At 33.2% G+C, this 24,251-nt stretch overlaps 1 protein-coding gene across 5 annotated transcripts in view; it reads left to right on the plus strand.

Annotated features, from left to right (window-relative positions):
* KIFAP3 (kinesin associated protein 3) overlaps positions 1-24,251 on the plus strand; it is a 157,231-nt gene that overhangs the window by 106,170 nt on the left and 26,810 nt on the right. For all 5 annotated transcript variants that reach the window (XM_053606013.1, XM_053606014.1, XM_053606016.1 and 2 more), the window contains exons 18-19: positions 11,394-11,583; positions 18,709-18,808. In XM_053606013.1, coding sequence (XP_053461988.1) covers positions 11,394-11,583; positions 18,709-18,808 — 290 coding nt within the window. The remainder of the gene's footprint in view (positions 1-11,393; positions 11,584-18,708; positions 18,809-24,251) is intronic.

Genomic DNA, 24,251 nt, shown 5'->3' on the forward strand with positions numbered 1-24,251 from the left:
TGTGGCAAAAAAGAAAAAGGTTGGATGCCCCTTAGAATGTAATTTAATGATGGTTTCAGAAGGCTAGCTCAGCCTTAGTATGAAAATATTTTGTTAAAAATATGAATACATTTATTATAAAAATATTTTCATTTCAAATTATTTCTAAACTGTGGATTCACATCTCTCATCTTAAGCTAAAGTCATCTCTACCCTTTATCTCTTTTCTAGATATTTCCCTAGCTCTCCCCTCCTTTATAGAACTGCCATTTTTATAAAATTGTTTATATTTTACTTGATTCATTTCCTCACTTCCCTCATCCTCATTTCAACTGTACTAATTCTGGCTTTTGCCTTTATTGCTGAATTGACATGGTGCTCACTCAAGACTATCAAGGGAGAATGCTAAGTCTCTGTCAGTTAGCATTAGTAATACAATTTATTAGAAACCTGCCTAGGATAGTACTGGTTGATCTCTTAAGGCTCTTTATACCTCTAGATACTGATTTCCTAATATTCTCAGCATAATTATATTCTATCATGATAAAAAAAATCCAAAAACTAGAGTAATTGGGCATTTTTATCACTCAAAGCAATTTATCTTTAAGAAAACAAACTACTCGGGAGGCGCCTGTGGCTCAGTCCATAGGGCGCCAGCCCCATATACCGAGGGTGGCGGGTTCAAGCCCGGCCCCGGCCAAACTGCAACCAAAAAAAAAAAAAAAAATAGCCGGGCGTTGTGGCGGGCGCCTGTAGTCCCAGCTACTCGGGAGGCTGAGGCAAGAGAATCGCTTAAGCCCAGGAGTTGGAGGTTGCTGTGAGCTGTGTGAGGCCACGGCACTCTACCGAGGGCCATAAAGTGAGACTCTGTCTCTACAAAAAAAAAAAAAAGAAAGAAAACAAACTACTGGGTGGTGCCTGTGGCTCAGGGAGTAGGGCAACGGCCCATATGCCGATGGTGGCGGGTTCAAACCCAGCCCCGGCCAAACTGCAACAAAAAAAAAAAAAAAAGAAAAGAAAACAAACTACCACTTAAGACAGATAATGTGGAATAATACTTAGAAAAATTAGATGCCTTTCAAGCCTTGAGGAAATATGCCTTCCGACGTAAAAGACTTGGCCCCAAATTATGGAAATATTATACTAGTAATGATTTATTTATGTAGTCGGGCCCCTCAACTGATGAAACAGATGAGTGGTGGTAGTATACTCTTTCTGCCAAGGAGGATCATGTGACTTGTTTTACATGATGGGGTCTCTGTGACATTATCAGTAAGTTGTTCCCTGTGTGACTAGCTTCCTTGTAGTTTGGGGAGGTAGTGAATGGTGTAGGTGCAGGGAGGAATAGAGAAGGAACAAGAGCCTAGAATTTTGATCTTCTCAGGAAATTATAAGTCAGTTGACCACTGCCTTTTCTTTCTATGCCTTGGGAATCATGATGGGAACACAGTCTATACATCTAATCTAGAGAGCTTCTAAAACTCATTTAGGTTTTTTTGGTTCAGTGCCTATAGCTTAGCGGCTAAGGCGCCAGCCACATACATCAGGTCTGGTGGGTTCGAACCGGCCTGGGACCTGCCAAACAATAAGTATAACCAAAAAAAAAAAAACTCATTTAGATTTTTATCCTTCAGTACATCAACTTGGTGTAAAATATTTGAGAACCTCAAAAATTACTCCCAGATTGTTAAACAGAACTCTCTCCTGATATTTCTGAGTTATCAAATACTTAATACATTTGTATTAAGTACATACTATGTGCCAAACACCAAGATAGGCACTGGGAATACAAAACTGAACAACACAAAGTCTCTTGAATATGAAAGTTTATAATATAGACCCTGGAGAACACTAAGATACTGTTATTAAACGTGTGAACTGGCCTTGCAGGAGCAATCTGCTCCGCGGCCCTAACAGTAAGATGCTTTTTATTAACGGCACACTGTATCTACAGGGTGTTTACAGGAAAGGGGATATAATGAGGTCCTCTGGTAAAAGACTGATGTCTGGTATCTTTCTAGCCAGTGACATCCCAGTTAGTGATTAGGCACTAACACAGGTTTGTGTCACTGAGCTTTTGAATGGTACTTCTTCTTTAATCACTTTAATTATGATAATGGGACAGACTGTATACTCAAACAATCTGGAATTAATACCAAGCTCTTGTATTTTAAACTTGGAGAACAAGGTGCTGTCTTCATTCTACTGCAGACAAAATTATACTTAATAAGGCTGGTTTATTATTATGAAATAAAGCAAACCAATCAAGATTTAAATATAGCCTCTTCATCATTAATTGTGGTCTCTGCAAAGATTACCAAGAAAGCTTGTCTCAGACAGGCTTATTAATAGTCTTACCAGGCCAGGTACAGTGGCTCACGCCTATAATCCTAGCACTTTGGGAGGCCAAGGCAGGAGGAAATCTTGAGGTTAAGAGTTTAAGACCAGCCTGGGTAATAATAGTGAAACCCTATCTCTACAAAAAATAAAAATAATTTTAAAACGTACCTGGTAGTAAAGTCAATAGTCCCAGCTACTTGTAAGGCTAAGGCAGGAAAACTACTTGAGCCCAGGAGTTTGAGGTCACAGTGAGCTGTGATTATACCACTGCACTGTACCCCAGGCACGTTTTTTGAGATCCTTTCTCAAAAAAACAAAGAGCAATCCAGGGAGAGCAGTTTTCAAAAGCATCTCACAACATATTGAAAAGAAGTTACAGAGAAGGTTTTTTAGGGTTAGCATTAGAATTCAGGCTTTCCAAAGTAGAATGTGGGTAAGGATTGGGCATGAGGGATAGATAGTAGTTTTTAATTGGCATGCAGGTTGGGTATAGGCATGGAGAGTGATTTTCAAATGAGTTCTTGACAGAAACTTCTAAACTCATCTCTTTCCAGAGCAGGTAGAGCTGCTGCTTGCTTGCTTTGCAGTCTTGGTAAATTTTCATTTCTTAGCATAAGTTTGATACTTACTTCTTTTTTTATTGTTTTTATTAAGTCAAATACACATAGATCATGAATACATTTATGCATATGTGGGGTACAGTGTGTTGAGTTTTTTTATACAATCTGACGTGGTTACATCAAACCAATCAACATAGCTTTCACCTCATTTACTTGATTATTGTCTTAAGATATTTATGTTCTACACTTGACAGATTTGACTTGTACCCTTAAAAGCTCTCCAGGATATTTATTTCTTAATTCTCTACATTCTAATTGGATTTAATGAGATAAGTTTGGTTAGCCTTGTTTTGTAGTTCATTTTTGTATTGCATTTTCAAAAGGTAGAAATTTAGGATATTTTCCAGCATGTTAGAACTTAAATACATATACACATGAAATTATATACGCGGGGGCGGCACCTGTGGCTCAGTCGGTAAGGCGCCGGCCCCATATACCGAGGGTGGCGGGTTCAAACCCGGCCCCAGCTAAAATGCAACCAAAAAATAGCTGGGCGTTGTGGTGGGCGCCTGTAGTCCCAGCTACTCAGGAGGCTGAGGCAAGAGAATCGCCTAAGCCCAGGAGTTGGAGGTTGCTGTGAGCTGTGTGATGCCACGGCACTCTACCGAGGGCCATAAAGTGAGACTCTGTCTCTACAAAAAAATAAATAAATAAACTTTCTTTAAAAAAAAAAAAGAAAAAAGAAATTATATACGCATAAAAGCCTGTATTCCTGTTTCTTATACCTGTTCCTTCAGTTTTTTTAATTGGCAACAGTTGGACTTAACTGTAAAATAAAAGAAAAAATTATGATTTCTTGCTTAAATAAATTTTAATTATATCTTTTACTCTGTAGTCAAGACTAAAGGTCAACACTTGGGACAATTCTCTTGAGAGGCAGTATGTTTGTAAAGGTCAACAATTTTATTATGTGTGTGTGTATGTGTATACATATATGTATATCATTGGGAGAAATATTTTCTAAGATATAAAAAGCATCTTTTTAGCAGCTACCTACACCTTAACTTTAATGAGCAATGAAATTACTCTAGATCTGCTGTAATTTAGTATGAAAAATTATATTAAATAAACCATATTATAGTCTCAATTAGGGGACTGCCACATTAAAGGAGAAAGGAAAATCTGTTTTCCATCAGCATTGTTAGAACACACAAGGCAGATCTATGTAGCCTCTATGTGTTAATCAGATACAAGGTGTGACGGAAGCCAATGACAAAAGAGTTTTCCTGATAGTGAACAGGCTCTGATAATAGGCTAGTTAAGGCTTCATAATGTTTCAGTGGTTAAGTAGTAAACCAAATGATGAAGGACTTCAAAAAGGATGGCACATTCCATGTAGAATCAAGCCGTAAGTCTTTCACCACACTTTCGAATTTATGGAAACTGAGTGTTTAAGATCATAATGTCAGGAGCCGAGAAGGAAAGAAAATAAAAGACAAAGCATGTTTTCCTTTAAATAAAGGATAAAGTCAGTTCTGAAAGCCAGGACACCAGGGTATACTCCTTGCGATAGGAAGTATTTCAAAAATGAAGGAAAAACAAATATATTTCTAAAGTATTTTTTACAAAGACTTGATAAATTTTGATGCCTTTTTTTGCTGTGATTGAGCTATAATATCCTTGCATTCTCATTATTTTTTCTAATATGATTGGGAGGAGGTATATGAGAGAAGAGATTTGGGTAGGGGTATTAGAGGGAAATGATTTTAATGGATACATATGTGTTGAATTTATTAAAAAATTTAAAAGACTGAATATTCATTTAGAATTACTTTTTAATTTTTTAAAAGAAACTCTTATACTACCAGCATTTTTCAGTTATGTTGTATAGTTATTTCAACAGCTTTATAAAGCAATAGTATTTGTACTATTTTTTTTATTTATAGGATGTTAGAGCTTGAGTAAGTCTTACATATGTTTCATTTTACAAATGAAGGATTTGAAACCAAGAGATTAACATAGCTTTAGAAGTTTGCATACTTTAGTTAACATCAGAGCTAGAAACAGAACCCAGGTATTCTGGCTCCTGATTCATTGTTCTGCATATTATACTATATCGTATTACTAATATCCATAAATTCAGCTCAGGTACAAAGAAGCTGACTTTGCCATGGCTATTATAAACTGTATTCATTGAGGATTCCCAGAGCATATATGGAGGATGGCTGAGGCTAGGGATTTCAGAATGATGGTCCATTGCAATATAATAAAGCTTTTACTGATTTTCACTGAAAGGCAAAATAAAAACAGAAAAAGAAATAAAAGAAATAAAATCATTTCCTTGTAATACCCCTACCCCAATCTCTTCTCTCATTTACCTGTTTCCAATCATATGTGGGATTTTTGTTTATTTGTTTTGGTAGGAAAAGACATAAGGTTGTTAATATGTATTATTTGGGGAAAGTACTGTACATCTTTATTTTGAGATTCTCTTTCTCACATTTTTTAGTGTTCAAATAACCTATTTTTATGAAATAAAACAGTGATAGTAGACAGCAATTGATTTACTTTTAGTTTCAGTCTCCAAGATGTGCTTTTGTACTTTTCCTGAAATCCAAAACAGTAGGGACCACTATTTTACTTTTAATTTACTACATTTGCTGAATAGAATATCAGCCATAAGCTAAAATATCTGATTTTCAAGAAATGTGATAAACCTTTTAAGAAACACAAACAGAATCATATAGCAAAATGCTGTTATCTCATTTCAGTCTAATGTTTAATACTAAGAAAAAGGAAAATTATTTAAATGAATATTGTGTTCCTCATGGCATATTTCATTTAAGATACTTTATTTGGTAAACATTTGGAAACTTAAGACTTCATTATCACAAGCTGAAGCAAATTTTTATAGCATACATGTAATATATTAATAATGTTTCATACTTAGTCTTTAAACTTAAAAAATGCATATTTTAAAATATTTTTCCAAAGTTAGCCATTAATACTGGGATTAAGAAGGTCAGTGAAAACTGGTGGGATATATACCTGTAGTTATTGTAGTTATTGTGGTTCTGTCCAGTTAAAGGTTTTATGGGTATTTTTTCTATAATTTTCAAATTTCAGCAATGAAAAATTACTTTTGCAATCTTGAATTTCTAAATATTATTTTTAGAAAGTCATGATGAAATTCTGGGACTTTAAGAGAAGAACTTTTAAAGCCTTGATACTGTTTGGTAAAGGGTTGTGTTTTTTGTTGTTGCCATTTTTGGTCTATGATCTATAACAAAAAGCCAGCCATACATACCACTAAATCTCCAGGCCACCGATTAGGAAAACTCTGCTTGTCATTGTAGTGGATTCATTGCAGTAGGATTCTATAATCCTTATTGGATCTTTTGCGAGACATAATTTTCAATATCTTAAATAATATACTTGTATAGAATAATATATTCTGCTTTATATTTCCTGCAGGAAAAGCTGTTTTGCTTTTCTTTTTCAAAGAGCTAAGGAAACAACCATAGTGTTTTTAAATCTATTGTTTTACAACAGTTTTTTAAATAGACTTAATAAATTAAATCTATTGTTTTTAGTACAAAAATACTTAAAATTAGAATTAAAAATTTTGAAGAGGAAAATGATAGTACAATCTGTACTATTTGCTATTCTACTTTTTAGGCTTATACTGCCAAGAGATGCACTGGTTCCCTAGAATAATTCAGTCACAAACTCATAAAAAGAGAGAAGGTGAACATTTTAAAGGAATGCATAAGGATAGTCCTACATTTGGTGCTGGTTCTATACTATCTCACTGCCTTAAAAATCAGTTTCACCAAGTGTGTAAAGTTAGCTGTGGATGGTCCTGAATTTTTTTGGCTTGTTATGTTTGGACGTTTGTTAATAAATAATTTCTTCTTCCTTTTTTTTTTCTTTTTGGATACAGAGTCTCTTTGTCCTCCTTGGTACAGTGCTGTAGCATCATAGCTCACAGCAACCTCAAACTCCTGGGCTCAAGTGATTATCTTGCCTCAGCCTCCCAAGTAGCTGGGACTACAGGAACCTGCCACAAGGCCCGGCTATTTTTAGAGACAGGGTCTCTATCTGGTTCAGGCTGGTCTCGAACCTGTGAGCTCAGGCAATCCACCCGCCTTGGCCTCCCAAGTGCTAGCATTACAGGCATGAGCCACTGCACCTGGCTAAATAACCTGTTCTTTAACTCAGGCTTGTATGCATATGTTTATTAATAAGAAGATTGCTGTCAGCTTGTAGGGTAATTAGAAGGCTAAAGATAGAGAGCGATTGTCCTGAAGAAACATACTCTTTGTTATTCATTTTTAAATTATATTTATTTTTGTTATTGTTAAATTAGGATCATCTTATAACTCAGAGTAAGCAGGAGTTTTTGTACATAGAATGACTTACTAGGCTAAATACATTTTATGGATATGTAGTTTAGGACATTTTTTAACAGTTATGTTATTTACCTCTGTAACATTTCAGACATATTAGTAAGAGGCAAGTTTTACTCCTTTTTTTTTTTTTGAGACAGAGTGTCAAGCTGTTGCCCTGGGTAGAGTGCTGTGGCGTCACAGCTCACAGCAACCTCCAACTCCTGGGCTTAAGCAATTCTCTTGCCTCAGCCTCCCAAGTAGCTGGGACTACAGGCACCCACTACAATGCCTGGCTATTATTTTTTATTTTATTATTATTATTATTTTTTTTTTTGGTTGTAGTTGTCATTGTTGTTTGGCAGGCCCAGGCTGGATTTGAACCCGCCAGCTCTGGTGTATGTGGCTGGCGCCCTAGCCACTTGAGCTACAGGTGCCGAGCCAAGTTTTACTCTTAATAGAGGAACAAACCCATATTTATGTGTTAGGTATTTGACTGAATATTAACTGTTATTCTTATATACTGGGGATTGATGTGATTGAAACTTAAATTATAATAAAACAATCAGATCATGCATTTTTCTGTCATCTTTCTTGAATACTTCTTCAGATAATTCAATTACATTTTAAATTTTCTACCAGAATGAAGTTATTTTTTTTGCCTCTTGCAAAGTGAAACAAGCTACTAGTCCTAAAAGAAACAATAACTTTTAAATTGGTTCTATTATTTAATGCAGATTTAATAGGATTTTTTAGTATTATAGGGCATATTCTGGAAGTTCTGATGACCTGCGACCAATTTATCTTTTTAAAAAAAACCAGTGAATTGGGTTTACTTTAGTGAGTTTAATAATAAATTCATCCTTTCTATAAGGGAATGTGATATATGATTATTATTTGTAAACTATTAATATCTGGCCATGTCTAATACGACAATAATATATTTTTACAGCTAACATTGAATACCTACACAGAATCACATATGGCACCAAAAAGTATACTTTTGTGAAGTCATATGAATTTTAAAGAGGTTCATTCAAAGTTATACTTAGCATTTATGCTAAATTACTTCAAAGCTTATCACAGTGCCTATATTACCTGATTAGGCATCACTTCATATTTTATTTAATTTTGGAGACCCAAAGTGAAGGACCAAAGTCTGCAGCCAACAGAACTTCTTGTTCCAATATCTCTGTGCATATTATTTTTCAGCTCCTTCCTTCCCCAGTACCCTCCTAAGTCTGGTTAGAGAGCATGATTGAGAATACAATATGTTATATAATATGCTTATCAGACCAGAAGGTACTTCTTCCCATGTCATTGCTTGGTCAACATTTCAACCCATTTACAAAATCTTAGAATTGAAACTTGACCTTGGAAGTCATTTATTGTGTTCTTATTCAATGAATAATCTATTCTACAGTGACTTAACAAATATTCATTTATCCTCTATTTAACGGTCTTTTCTATATTGCTGGCCAAAGGTTTGCAGTGCTGTAATAGCCACAACCAGCTGTATATCCTGAATCAAGTGACTTCAATATTCTGGGCGTTACTGCCTCATTTATAAAATTGCTATTATTTGAATTAACAGAAATGACTAACATTTATTAAATGTTCTCAACGTAAGTTTTCTAAATGCATTACACATATTATCTCATATTATAACAATTTATATGTGACCAGTGACTGGGTGGTTGTATAAATTACTATCATACCCAATCACTGTGACCACATCAATAAAACCACCAAGGCATAGCATTTGGATTTATAATTTATATCTGAATAGTCAATTTCAAATGTAAGTTAGTATCATAGACGTAACTGCCCACAGATTTCCTTCAGTGTTTTAAATACAGAAATTCTGTCAATTGAATAATAAATGTTTATTATTTTTAAAGTACAATCCAGTAATTATTGTTTGTGCTTAATTTTATACAATTTAATTTTAAATAGTTGTATGATGAAATAGATTGACAAGTAATGGAAATATTAATTGATATTAGAAAAGAAGGCAAGGTGAATAATTTGGTGACAAAATTGCCATTAGCAGTACCATAGTCAAAAAATATCTTCTACCTTCACCAATCAGTTGAAAAGGAGCATCTATATATTTTCAAAAAAATACAGAGTAGAGTACATAATCTGACAGCTGATATAATCAGACAGCTAACAGCTAACACTGTTATGAGATTTATTGATAACATGAAACAAAATTAAACAAGTAAAATTCTAACAAGAGAATGATAATAATTACATTTATTACAAAATTTCAGATTCATTTTTACATCTACGAAATTTATTCTGTGATCACAGTTTTTGCCTTGAGTCCCAGGTTAGGTTGAAAATTGCTTAGCATTTGACTGAAATGCGTATTTGGTCCACCTCTTAGTTTTTGTGATCATCTTGACAGTGCTATTACCCTGCACCCCTCTAACTCCTTTTTAGACAGCTATAAACAGAGGTTTTCAAATATATGACAGGGGAATTTAGGATGACAAGAAGTATCTTCAACCTTTTTTTTCCATCTGTGCTATCATTTCTACTGTACATTGTTAAGCGAGTACATTAGTCAGAAATAGCCATAACCTGTAGGACAAGTAGGTAGATTGATTGGTTCTGCTGTATCTTATAGTAGTTTGCCTATTTGTACTTAAAAACCACTCACCAAGAAAACTTCCTGTGTGACGAGTGTTATGGATACACCCGTGAGTGAATAAGCCACCACTTTTCTTAGTCCTCTAGTCCTCAGCAATTCCTGGTCAAACCAAGCGATGGATGTTTTCAAAAATAATTACACTTAAATAATTACATTATTTGTTGTTGGAACAAAGTTCAATTCAATTCTGCTATTTGTTTTCTGTAATAAGCCATTTCATCAGTTAAAAGAAATACTTTTAAAAAACAGTGCTTTGTAGTTTTATCTAAATTAAACTAGAGGATATAGCAAAAGACATCATGTTAATGCTTACCATCTGTCATAAGTGCCACAGATGCAGTTGACCCTGGAACACTGCAAGGGTTTGGGGTGCTAATAACTCCTACCCACACACACACACACACACACTGTCAAAAATCTGTGTATTATTTGTTTGTTTGTTTAGAAACAGGGTCTTGCTCTGTCACCCAGGATGCAGTGCAGGTTTTTTGCAGTGACCTGATCACAGCTCATGATAACCTTGATCTCCTGGGTTCACGTGATCCTTCCACCTCAGCCTCTCAGGTCACTGGGACTGAAGTCACATACCACTATGCCTGATAAATTTTATATATATATATATATATATAATTTTTTTTTTTTTTTGTAGAGATGGGTTCTCTGATATGTTGCCCAGCCCAGGCTGGTTTCAAACTCCAAGCCTCAAGCAATCCTCCTGCCTCAACCTCCTAAAATGCTGAGACTCTAGGTGTGAGCCATCATGGCTGGCTGTGGATTATAACTTTTGACTCCCCATAATTCCAGAACTTAAGTAATAGTCTTCTGTCAACTGGAAGCCTTACCAATCACATAAACAGCCCCTTAGCGCATATTTTGTATGTTGTATGTATTATATATTGTATTCGTACATGAAGCTAAAAAAAGAAAAATGTTATTAAGATAATCATGAAGAAGAGAAAAAATATTTACTATTCACTAAGTGGAAGTGGCTCATCATAAAAGTCTTCATCCTCATTGTCAGCTGAGGCATAGGAGGAGGAGACTGGATGTTGCTGCCTCAGGGGTAGTGGAAGCAGAAAAAGGGAGTGTAAGTGCACCATCACAGTTCAAACTCATGTTGTTCAAGGATCATCTGTAATTAGAGCCACAAGAATTTTGGGGGAACTGAAGTATGCTTGCTTGCCTAAATTCTGAAAATATTAGGTCAGATTTAAATAAGAATCTGTGGAATTTAAACTTTTTCAGTGTTTGTCACTGCCATTAGTCATTGATAATCCAAAGACTTCTTTATGTATTTAATTGCTTTTTCTTGGCTATTATATGAAATAATTCTGTATGGGTATTTTTAAGTTCCCTGTAACTCAAAGGAAGGTCCCCAAAATTCTATTTTCATGAAATAAAGGTATTGCTATCTGAATGCCAAGGGAGTAAGCTTATATAATAACAGTTGGCTATTCTTTTCAATAGGAATATGATGAAGAATGGGCTAAGAAAATTCAGAGTGAAAAGTTTCGCTGGCACAACTCTCAGTGGTTAGAGATGGTAGAGAGTCGTCAGATGGATGAGAGTGAGCAGTACTTGTATGGGGATGATCGAATTGAGCCGTACATTCATGAAGGTGATATTCTCGAAAGACCTGACCTTTTCTACAACTCAGGTAAGGTGATAACCAAAGCAAAAATAAACAATTGTTTGCTATAAATAGGGATTTGGATCCGCCAATCTTGCACTTTCCCAAGTTTTCTAAATGCTTCTTTTAGTTAATAAATGGACTTCTAATGATTTCAGATGTAATATCTATGTACAACAAGCAAACCTATTAATTTTTTCCTTATTAGTCTTTGATGTAATCTCCATTAAAAAGGCTGTAGCTAGGAGAATTAATTGCTCTTAGAAGTTTATTATTTTTCAGAATGTAACTTAAACTAACAACTTAAAGATTTCAGACTTCTGGCTCAGCGCCTGTGCTCAGTGGCTAGGGCACCAGCCACATACTTCAGAGCTGTCGGGTTCTAACCTAGCCCGGGCCTGCCAAACAACAATGACAACTACAACTACAACAACAACAAAAAAAAAAAAAACAGCCGGGCATCATGATGGGTGCCTGTACTAGGGAGGTACTTGGGAGGCTACTTGGGAGGCTGAGGCAACAGAATCACTTAAGCCCAAGAGTTAGAGGTTGCTATGAGCTGTGATGCCATGGCACTCTACCCAGGGCAACATAGTGAGACTCTGTCTCACAAAAAAAAAAAAAAAAAAAAAATTTCAGACTTCTCAGCTCAGCACCTGTAGCTCAGTGGCTAAGGCACCAGCCACATACACCAGAGCCGGCGGGTTTGAACCCAGCCTGGGCTTGCCAAACAACAATGACGAACAATAAAAAAAATAGCCAGGTGTTGTGTTGGGTGCCTATAGTCCCAGCTACTTGGGAGGCTGAGGCAAGAGAATAGCTTAAGCCCAAGAGTTGGAGGTTGCTGTGAGCTGGGATGTCACCACACTCTACCGAGGGTGACATAGTGAGACTCAGTCTCAAAAAAAAAAAAAAGATTTCAGACTTCTATTAAAAAATGTAATGTTGTATTTATTTTTTTGCTCTGCATTTATTAAAAGTATCATTTATCAATTTATATTTTGTTTTCCCATCTAGTTAATCTTTTTTTTTTTTTTTTTTTTTTTTGTGAGACAGAGTCTCATTTTGTTGCCCTCAGTAGAATGCTGTGAGGTCGTAGCTCACAGCAACCTCAAACTCCTGGGCTGAAGTGATCCTCTTTCCTCAGCCTCCCAAGTAGCTGGGACTACAGGCACCTACCACAACACTCAGGCTGGTCTTGAACTCCTGAGCTCAAGCAATCCATCTGCTTCAGCCTCCCAGAGTGTTGGGATTACAGGTGTGAGCCACTGTGCTGGCTAAACTATTTAATCTTAACAGCTTAATTTAGCTGTGGTTTTCCTTTAGTTTTAGACTACAAAACTATTTGGTGATAGTTGGGAAGATTTAGAATAGCAATAGCATTTGCAATAGAATAGCAATAGCATTAACTCTGCTAGTGTTTTCAGAGCCAGGTGCATTGTTATGTGCCTGTAGTCCCAGCTACCCAGGAGGCTAAGACGGAGGATCACTTGAGCTCAGAAGTTCAAGTCCAGCCTGGTCAACATAATGATACTCTATCTCTTTAAAAAAAAAAAAAAAAGGAAATTCTGCTAGCATTTTCAAGGTAAAAGTTAATATTTACATAAATCTTACATATATTGTAACCTTGTTGATTCTGTGGTGCTAACTTTTTATAGGGATGAGTTTAACACAAAGATAAATTTTTGCATATTCTGGCTTCTAATTTTTTTTAATATTACATCATTGAAGTCATTTAATTAAAGTAAGCAGGAAAGGATTTCTAATTAAGATCATCACAAGTTAAAAATAAAAAGCATTGAAGTAATTATATCAGAATTAATAACTCACCATTGTTTCTACTGTGTATGTATGCAATATAGTTATCCAAACAATGTATATTGTCTCATCAAAACAATTCGTGTGTGATCAATAATTGTATGAGTGTATAAATTAATATCACATCTAATCACTCTACCCACATTAATAATACCATTCATATATTCATTCATGTTTTCTTAATTTGTATTATGCAGATTATTCATAGATCCTATGTTTTATTTTTATATTTGATATAAATACTTAAATTCTGAAAAACTTATGCTTTACTTTGAAAATTGAATAGATTTCTTCCTAACTGAACTTTACAGTAGTTATGAAATGCTGCTTTGTGTTTCAAACCAGATGGAGTAGATCATTAATTTCAACCAACCAGACTTTCTTAGTTCAGTAATGGCAAGCAGCTGTTCCTTATATATTCAGTATTCATGAAGTAAGATGATGTAAAATATATATGATATTCTTGGAATCAAGTTTCCAGCTTTGAAGGTTGATAGCTACCTTTCAACGTGAATCAATTACCAGTTTCCAAAACTGAATAAAACTATTAACCACCTCAGTATTCAACTTTGTTGTTTTAATACAATAAAAATTTCAGAACAGAGTTCTAAAAAGTTATACCATGTTTCTAAAATTAATTCATTTAAATTAACACCTTAAGTGAAAATGCCAAATATTTTTCTGTGAGATGCTTTGTGATTAAAATGTATAACTTAGACCTTTGTAAGAGAATTGAATTTTGTATATTTATATATAATAATTTAGAAATAGCAGTAGCTGATAGAAAAACAAATATTTGAAAGATGAAATATTATCATTAAGTATCATTTTGTAATACCTCTAGCCTGATGACATGGTAGACATTTGACAGTGGAAATTACATGCTGTGAGTTTAAAGATACAGTTCTTACAGCAAGCTGTCTATATTTTTTTAGTTTAGGAATTTTTTACCTAATTCATTTTCTGTGATTACTCCATGAATGAAATGAATCTCAGTAGCATTTCTGGATATGTCTCATGAAAATCTAGATAATGTCAGCCTCTGTTTGTTGATTATGTGCAATTGTATCTTCAGAAATGTAAATTTGTAGTATTGTAGATTTGTTTGAATGCTTGAGTGATGTTATTAAGCCTCTGGGTCTCCATGAAAGTTTAGACTGCTTACAATAAAAGCAACTTTAGTAGTTTTTCAGCCACAAAGGTTAAACTAAATGGCCGTAATCCTCTGGGCCTTGTCTTTTACTTTACAGTGAAATGGCATTTGCCACCCTCTGTATTTTCAAATGATTAGATATCAGTAAAATGTATTTGTTTCTCCCTTTTTTAAAACAAAAAAATTTAGTGTTGTCATATGAAATAGGAAACTAGCATCTCTCATTTTGGTATTTTTAGAACCCCAAATCATTGTGATTATAATCCCTGATTAATTTCCTTTGCTACCATGAAAATTAAGCTGTTTGCTTTAGTACTTTTACCCATAGAGGAAGTATAATTTATAAAATTGTATTCTACTACATATTTCTAAATGACTTTTTAATTTGTTCTTCATTAATTGTGGTAAATCTTATGCTTAGTAGGTGAATATATTCCTGGACTGTGTAGCTTAAGGTGGTTGGTTTGTCATATGAAATAGGAAACAAGCATCTCCTTTACTTACATTGTGAAAATCGTAGTTTTCATTGACTTGTGTGTTTCTGTGATATATTTTATCAGATATAGGCAAATTAAGATTTCTCATTTTATTTTTCTCAGTTTCTATATGATTATCATCAATTTTCTCCTGCACAGTCAGTTTTACTTTATGCTAGTTCACCATATTATATTTTCATCTGACTTTATTTCTTAAAGTCAGAAAAAGTAAAGCCCGAGGTGGTAGCTAGTATGCCTGTAGTCCCACCTACTAAGGAGGCTAAAGCAGGAGGAGGACTCTGTTGAAGAGTTCTAAGCTGTATATGCTATGCCAATTAGGTGTCCACACTAAGTTCTCCATCAAGATGGTTGCCTCCTAGGAGCAGTGCGGATCACTAGGTTGCCCACGGAGGAGTGAACTGTCCCAGGTTGGAAACAGAGCAAGTCAGAAGTAGGATTACACCTGTGAATAACCACTGCACTCCAGCCTAAGCAACATAACAAAAACCCACCTTTAAAAAAAAAAAAAAAGTCTAGAAAAAAGAAAAATGGTTTATTTTAATAATAATAAGTGAGGAGATATTGAGTTTTTGTATTATTTACTTTCATTCACAATGTTTCTAAGCCAGTTTGCTTTCAAAAATCAGAAGGTTGATAAATTGTGTATACTGACAAGAAATGTGCTTTGATTTTTATCACTGTTCCAGTATGTACTCCGTTTTGTTCATAATTGTCTTTACCATCATTATTTGCAGCATCTGAGAATAGTATGTTTTATAACTGTGGTCTAAGGATTTTATGTAATTTAGTAACCTAAACGTATATAATACTCTAGTTTTCCGAGTGCTTTGGTGTATATCATCTCTGTTTTCTATTTTCTGGCCGTTTAAATGTTACATGAAATTCTTTCGTTTCTTGTTGCTGTCTTTGAAACAACAAGGTTAGAGTAGGAGCTTAAGAAGGATGCTTCTAGTTTTATTTGGGATGTATAATCAAAGAGATACTCTTTTTTTTTTTTTTTTTTTTTTTAGTATTTCCCTCAAAGAATTAATTGTGAATGCACAATGCTGAGAAATAGATACTTCCAAAGAAGTTGAGGTGCCTGAGATGAGGCTTTAATGAAACTTTTAGGCCTCATTTTAGTGAAGAAAGATTACTGAACCTTTTGGTCAAGCCATAAAGGGCACTTTAGAATCTGCAGTTTACTGAATCAATTGCAGAGCCATAGGATAATTAAAAATGAACTTCAGAGGTATAAATTTACTCTTTTTTTTTTAAATATCTGACTTATGTTATTAATCTACTTGTATTCTGGGTTTATAAAATTTCTAGCTGAATCTTCTTTTCCTTTTTTCCATAAGAAAATTCAGAAGAGAGCTGGCTAAATCTTTAAACCCAAGAATTTTTAGTTTAATCTCTAATGATCTGCCTGTTTGCAATTCCTATATTCTGTTTATCCCTTTGCTATTCAAGAATTTGATCAGGTTTTTGTTTAATTTCTCCCTAATTTGACTTACTAGGTCATATTTCATAAATATAAATTTCTTAAACATAGTTCAAGTATCTTCTCATTTGGTTGTATAATACTGTATTCATGTCTGAAATATTTCTGAGTGTTAAATTCTTTTTTTCTATTGGCATACTGAATATCTTTGCATTCATTTTCAGTGTGTGGGATGTGGTTTATTTTGGCATTTTACTTAGCTTTGTTCCTCTCAAATTGGCAGGTTTCTTAAACCCTGACCTCAATTATTTTATTTTCATTTAACAGAGGAACTTGTTGATTTTGTGATCTTAACTTTGTTCATTTTAGCCACGTTCACAAATGCTAGATTCATATAAAATTGATTTCTTTTTGTTACTTTGCTTTTAATCTGTGGTGTCTTGGTATATCACGTAATTTCATTTTTTGTAACTATTCAGTGTTTAGCTGACTTTTAATTTAGAGACTTTTTACTTCTAGTGGACATAAAAACTGGTTTTAAATATTACTGACATTTTTGGGGAAACTCAAACTACCTCTTTAAGTATTTTAAAGTTAGTAAAATAATAAAGCAAATTCCAAAGGTGTCCATTAACAATTCAACAATTTAATAATAATACTACATATAAGTCATTAATATATGATGTGTAACAAATGGATATGTGTATCAGGTGAGTCATATGAAAGTCTTATGGAAATACAAATTACCTAATTTATTTATATTCCAACCCTATGACTTCATTTTAGCATTCATTCAATTTTTAATTTGCTTACCCCTCAAACACATTTCATCATTTAAATCCCACATATCTTTCAAAATTCAAATCAATTAAACTTCTGCCTCTTCCCTTCCCTGAATAGGATTTTTTAACCCCTGTGGAACACAGTAAATCCCTCTATACCGTTTACTGCCTCTAGCACTTATTCAATACTTATACCCATTCCTGTTGTATATCATTTATTATAAACTGTGCTATTTAATTGCATCTCAAGTGTTTGTATTATATATCATTTAAACTAAAATACTTAAAAACAGAGATTATGTATTATAATTTTATATATTTCCTGCAGGGCTTGGCACAGTATTATTATGTATGTGCAAGGTATAAAATAATTATTTGGTGACTGAAAAATTTGCCTATACTGTGTGCCAAATTTATAAACATTGTGGTAGGTATGATGTGGCTAACATCAAGAAGTTATCAAAAACTCAGCATACTTTCAGAAAAGGAAATTTTGAAAGGCCTCAGAGCTACATAGATAGTTATTATATAAGCCATATGCTAAAGCATTTTGCTCTACACATTGGACAGACCTGAAACCATCACTTAGATTTGTTTTCTTCACATCCTTTTAATTCTATCAAAAATAGGTTATCTAGATTGTTAGACTGGAGCAAATGAGATAGTATTGTCACTGTAAAATCAGCCAAAAATTATAACAAAACTTAGATTTAGGAAATGAAACATTAATTATTAGCAAAGAAAAAGAACTCAAAAAGGATAGTAATGTAGAACCATTTAGTACAGGTTATCACAGATATCTGATAAACCAAAGGACTGTATAATAATTAATATTTATAAGAGGATTTGAGCCATAAAGGAATATTTAAGTTATATGTAGTATGCACTTTTAAGAACATAGGGAGTATAAAATATGTGATGATTTCTAATATTAGTGTATGTTTTAATATTTGGCACTTAATTCTCAAGCATTTTTCATAAATTCACTTGTCTGATATATCTAACTCCCTAATTATTCTACATTAATGAAACTGGGAATAAAATGTGAAATATACTAAAGTATGCATTTTACCAACACCATGCTATTTAGAGCCCTCTTGCCTTTATTCATGCTATTTCCTTAGCCTGGACCGTCCTTATCTGTCCCTCCCTACCTTGCCTTTCCTTCTTATCTTTTTCCGTGCCTTTCTTCTGAAGATCGCAAGCCCCTTAAAGGCAGAAACTCTTACTCATTTCTGTAGTAGGACGGTACTAGGTACATAGAAGATACTTAATTTTGAATTACCAGGAACAAAACACTTATAAATACTTATGGTCTTCTGTTCATACTTCCAGAGAGAACAACATGTCATGCTAACATTTTTCTTTCTAAATTAAATAAATATACAGGTTATTTTCTTACTGTGTTGTATGCTAGAGTAGTTTCCTTTTTATTTCCTCCAAATGTATTTCACAAGTTACCATTTTCTTTCTTTCTAGATGGATTAATTGCCTCTGAAGGAGCCATAAGTCCAGATTTCTTTAATGATTATCACCTTCAAAATGGAGATGTAGTTGGACAGCATTCATTTCCTGGCAGGTAAACTATCTTCCAAGAAAAATGTAATGTATAGTATTTCCTTTGCTTTTGAAAAGCTAAAATACTCTCCCCATTTCCCTATCTTTTTCATGAATGGGGGGGGAACCTTAATCTTTTCAAGAATATGTTTGATTTTAAATTAACCTAGGAAGTCACATTTTCTATGTGAAACAATATGGAGAATCATATATCTGAAAAAATATGCTTCCTTATTTTGGAAAATATAAACTATATGTTGAGACAGACAATGCTTTTGCCATATTAATGAGCACAGATTATTTCCTGAATCCTCTCTAAAGCCAATAAAATATAGAATGAAAACACAAGATATGTATTTTAACAATTATTCAGACATCACTGTTTTAAAAACTTGATGCTTTGATTAAATTGAAGATTTTTCTTCCCTAGATGGCATTCAAGTAAAATATTTAAGGAAAAAAATATCTTTCAGCATTGTTCTATAATTGTAATAAAGTTCTCCACAATATATCCAGCTTTATGATGTAATACATTTTTTAAAATCTTGCCAGAAAGTATAAATAATATTATTTCTCTTTGTATCATTCCTATGAGTATAATATTTTAATTAGGCTGACTGTTAAAATTTCACATTAAGCCAGTCTAGTGAATAAATATAGTCTTATTTTCCCTTCAGCCTATTTACTTTTTCTTTAAATTATTGATTTAATGTCCTCTTCTAAAATTCTACTTTTTGTTAGAATAAGCTATTTTCTATTTGGGAGATGTATTCATGTATTTTTCTAATGAACAATACAATTATGACCAATATACTGTAACACTTATTGATGACTTGTATAGAGTTATTTTAATCCAGTAATAATTATATTTCAATTATTATTTAAGTAGAGCCTCTGTTTAATCATCACAAATATTACACTGTGTCATGTGACAACCACCGTAAAAATGTTTTCTGCAACATATGGGAAAAGGAAGAAATGGTTTAGTTATGTGATCCTAATTTTTATATCAAAGAATTTTGCTTACACTATTTATGAAATGAATTATTCTACCATTTACGTTTCACCATGAGCAAAAACATTATTTTTGTATCTCCTGCTGCAGATACTGCCAATCTAGAGCAGGCAGACTGCTGCAAATCATGCATTAAGAAAAAACACTAGCTTTTATTTTTTTAATGTAACCATGTGACTTTTAAAAAACTAAATATTTCACTAAAACTGAATGTCCAAAGTAATCTTTTTTGCCCAATTCAGCAAAATCTTGTATCTGGATTTCAAAAACGGGCACTTTATAAAACAATAAAGATGTTTTGAAAGATAGATCTATTCTATGACTAAGTTATTTACTTGGTCCAAAGATTTCAGGATTTTATTCCTCAGTTCTGCTGTTAATAAGCTTTTTTAAATGGTTTTGAGAAACTCTTTTTATCTTTGTACCTTTAGTTCCTTTTCAAGGGTTAAAATATTCAAGTATCTCCTTAAACTTCAGTAATGTTGACTTAAAGGATAAATTAATAAAACTTGCTGTAGATGATTTTTCAAATCAAAAGAAAGATATACTTATTTATTACAATCATTTTTATTTGAGAATTGTTTTGCCTTTTAAAAAGAACTTCCACTGAGAAAGTTAAATCTTTTATTTCTTGTCTTTTGTTATTTTCCAGGCCTTAAATCATTAACTATATCAATTTCCTTAAAAGAAATAATTGACAATGAATGTCCTTAATTTTTTGTAGGTATTAGATCAAATGAATAGGGACTCTAAATTGTGTCCGCAGAGATACACACAGAGTAATACAGTCTAGCCAAAATTGTTCTTTTCTACATTCTGTTTTATTGACTTACTCTGGAATAATTTACTTTTTTGCTTTTATTCAATCATTTTTAGTTGGTTAGGATTCTCCTCTTAATAAGACTTCTGTGCTTTTCTTTGACAGTAACAAACCTTCTGGCACATTTTTTAATTCTTCAGAGATTTAAGTATTTTAAATTATTAAATAACCATTCACATATTTTAGAATGATATTTTGCTGCATGATGTCCCAGATGTGAAATTTTAAATTAGTGTTTACCTTTTAGCTTCTGACATCCATTAGCTGAATTTAAATCTCTTTAGATTAAATAATATTGGCTCAAAATACTATTGTTGGAATCCATTTTAATTGATTTTAAGCAAAATAAAAATATTGTCAGGAAATGCAAGGTCATTAAATAGAAGTTGTTGAGCTCCTATTCTTCATCTTTACCGTGGAGATGAGAATAAGCAGACTTAATGTACAAGGTGGAGAATCTAGGTTAACCATGAAAGAAAAATACCTTACTTGAATTTTAATTATTGAAAAAACTTATTCTCTGAATATCTGTAAGAAGAGGAAATTATCTATTTGGAGGAGATTTTTTCCTGAAATTAGGAAAATGGTCCAGGTGACTTACAAATTCTTTACCTGCTTCTTTATCAAATGTCTTTGATAAATAAGCACTGTCAAAGTATCCGGAAAAAGAGTAATAAAAGATTAGTGTGTAAAAGGTAAACTCTTATCATTACCGTTGTTTTTAATGATTTGAGGAAAAATAGGATGTTGGATGAAACATGAAAGAAAATATGACAGTGCCAAGTACTGACAGTGCTATACTCTTCAGCAGGCTCTTAGGGCTCTTTGGTTTTGTTGATTAACATTTCAGTTTGAGTGGACGTGAAATAGATGATCTCAGGTTCCTGTAAGGTAAAGAATAAATTGCTCAATCATATGACAAGAAGGGTTTTTAATTGTTTGAAGAAAAATTCTCCACTTATTGCTAAAATGACAAAGTTTAGTAGTAGACAAATGTGTTAAAAATCTGAGAAACTAAGCCGGATTTAGACAAATGTTTAAACAGCTTAAATTGGTATTTTTCTTAAAATCCAAGTCAGGGAGTCCTTCTTAATCTGAATGCCTGGATGTTTGTAATGTAGCAAGGCAGTTTAATTGGAAACAGTGAAAACTGTTAAACTCATCTATCCCATCTACAAGAGAGACTGGATGTTTGATAAAATAGATACTGGCAGTTGGACAGCGAATCCTGGGTTTTAGACATGTGTCACTATCGGTTTGAACCTCTTGGCGCCAGGATTTCCCGACATTTAGAGCTAATGCAAAATGCATTAGGGCTTTAAGGCATCAGCTGTAGAGTTGCCAATCCCAGTTCGTCAAATGTAAATCTTCCCCTCTTGAAATCTGTACTGGTGTTAGAAAGTAAAGTGGAACTTGCTATTGAAGCTAATTAAAAATAATAGGAGCAAGACCAACTTTTTTTCCTGTTCTATACCATATATCCACACCATATTTTTGGACTGTTTTTTTATTATAACTTTTACTTTTCAAGACTAACAAGAACCTCATGTTAAGAGTATTTTTAAACTGCTTCCAGCTTTTACAAATCAGTTTTTGTTGCCGTAAAAATGGTCCATTTTTCTTTTATAGGAATCCAATTTTCATAAACTGGGGGAAAAAATTGCAGGGACTGCTTAGGTTTCCTTGGGGCTTTGAAAAATATTTTTTCAGAGAGCCTGGAGTTCTTCTTTGTGGTTGGCACAAAGTGATGTCATTTACTGACCATTTCACTGGGGTCCAAGATGAACTAGGTGTGTGTATTATCTAAGCCATCTGATTTCTTACACTTTGATTTTTTATGTGTGTGTTACAGCCTGCCTTGTTTTTCTGGCTTAGAATACTTTTAGTATTAACTTTTATGTATATTATATATATTATATGTATTCTTTTTTTTTTTTTTTTTTTGAGACAGTCTCACTGTCACCCCTGGTAGAGTGCTGTGGCATCACAGCTCACAGCAACCTCAAACTTTCGGGCTTAAGCAGTTCCCTTGCCTCAGCCTCCCAAGTAGCTGGGATAACAGGCACCCGCCACAATGGCCAGCTATGATCTGTGTTTTTTACAAACATTAAATCACAGTTGAAATGTTAGTTGCACTTTAAAAAGTCATATTGAATAAAACAAATTATTTATTTAAAATATAAGAAATAATTCTTTTATCCAAATTTTTAAATGTATGATTCTTCCTAAGTCTAGAATTCTATATGTACAGATTAGACTTATATCTTTAGCTGTGAGACCACCTTAATAATACTCAGCTATTTACTTTAACTCAGTGTTTGCACTTAAGAAAAGCAACCTCAAAATTACATATTCTCTGTCTAAAAAGCATTATATAGTGTTCATAGAAGTACATACTATTACTAGAACTACATATTACAAGTTTATTTAAAGGAGCTATTCATATGTGTCAGCCCCATATGACTGAGGTGGTGGGTTCAAACCCAGCCTCAAAACTGGTTGGCGGGGGAGGGAAGGAGCTGTTCAAAAGAGAATTCAAATTGGTACCCATTTTATAATATTTAATTTTGGCCAAACAAGGAATTCTTTTATACTGAGAAGAAAATAAATATTCCTACAGAATCTCTTCTTTGATAAGTCTTTTATCAATTTTTAATTGACAATCCAAACTTTCATTTGTTCTAGTAATTTTAGTTTTAACAGCCCTTTGTTACATGGCAGAAGGAAAGAAATTATATGGAAGGATCAAAAAAGGCAAAAAGAAACTCCCCAAAACATTTTCTTTCATAGACACTGAGACCAACCATTTGTTCAGCATTGTAAGAAGTAAATTAATTGGTAGATACTTATAAAATCTTTTTTTAAAAACTTATTAAGTAAAATACTGCTTCATTTAGTATATTATTAAATTTTGGCCAAAGATTATACCTTTTTGTTATTTATGATTTCTTTTCTCACCACTTTCAGCAGAGAAAATGCTTTAAGAAGCCTTTTTTAAAAATCTCCTGAATTGGTAATTTTTCTAGATATACAGTGGTTATGGGATAAAACAGCCAAATATCATTTTCACCTATTAGTTCCAAAGATTTTTTAATACTGATAACCACACATTAGAGCAAAGACATATTCTTCATCATCTTTGGGAGAATTTTAATTAATAAAATCTTTATGAAAGGCATCTCGTAATATTGAATAAAAGCCATAAATTGTTTTCTTTCTTTAACTTTATTTCTAAGGATTTATCCTTACAAAATAATGAGAGATAAAAATAAAGGCTCATTAGTTACTGTGTGTCAAAGAAAGCACACTGAATACAGTGAGGTACACTTATCTATGGAATAAACACATTCTTCAGATCTTTGCAAATTTTTATTATAAATTATATTCACTTATCCAAATGACATGATTTTAATATATGTAAACATCTATTTCAAGGCCAATAATAAATGTCATACATACATATGACCAATAGAAATAATTTTAAATTCTCCCACCTTTATCAGTATTAATAAAAGAGAAATGTATGGTAAATTGTCTTAAAATGAATAAAACCATAAGAAATAATACTATACGACAAGTAAAATTTTACCTTAAGTCAGAAGTTCTCATTTTACTCTTAAGCTTGTAGGA

This window comes from Nycticebus coucang, chromosome 10, assembly GCF_027406575.1.
Source record: "Nycticebus coucang isolate mNycCou1 chromosome 10, mNycCou1.pri, whole genome shotgun sequence".
NCBI lineage: Eukaryota > Metazoa > Chordata > Mammalia > Primates > Lorisidae > Nycticebus > Nycticebus coucang.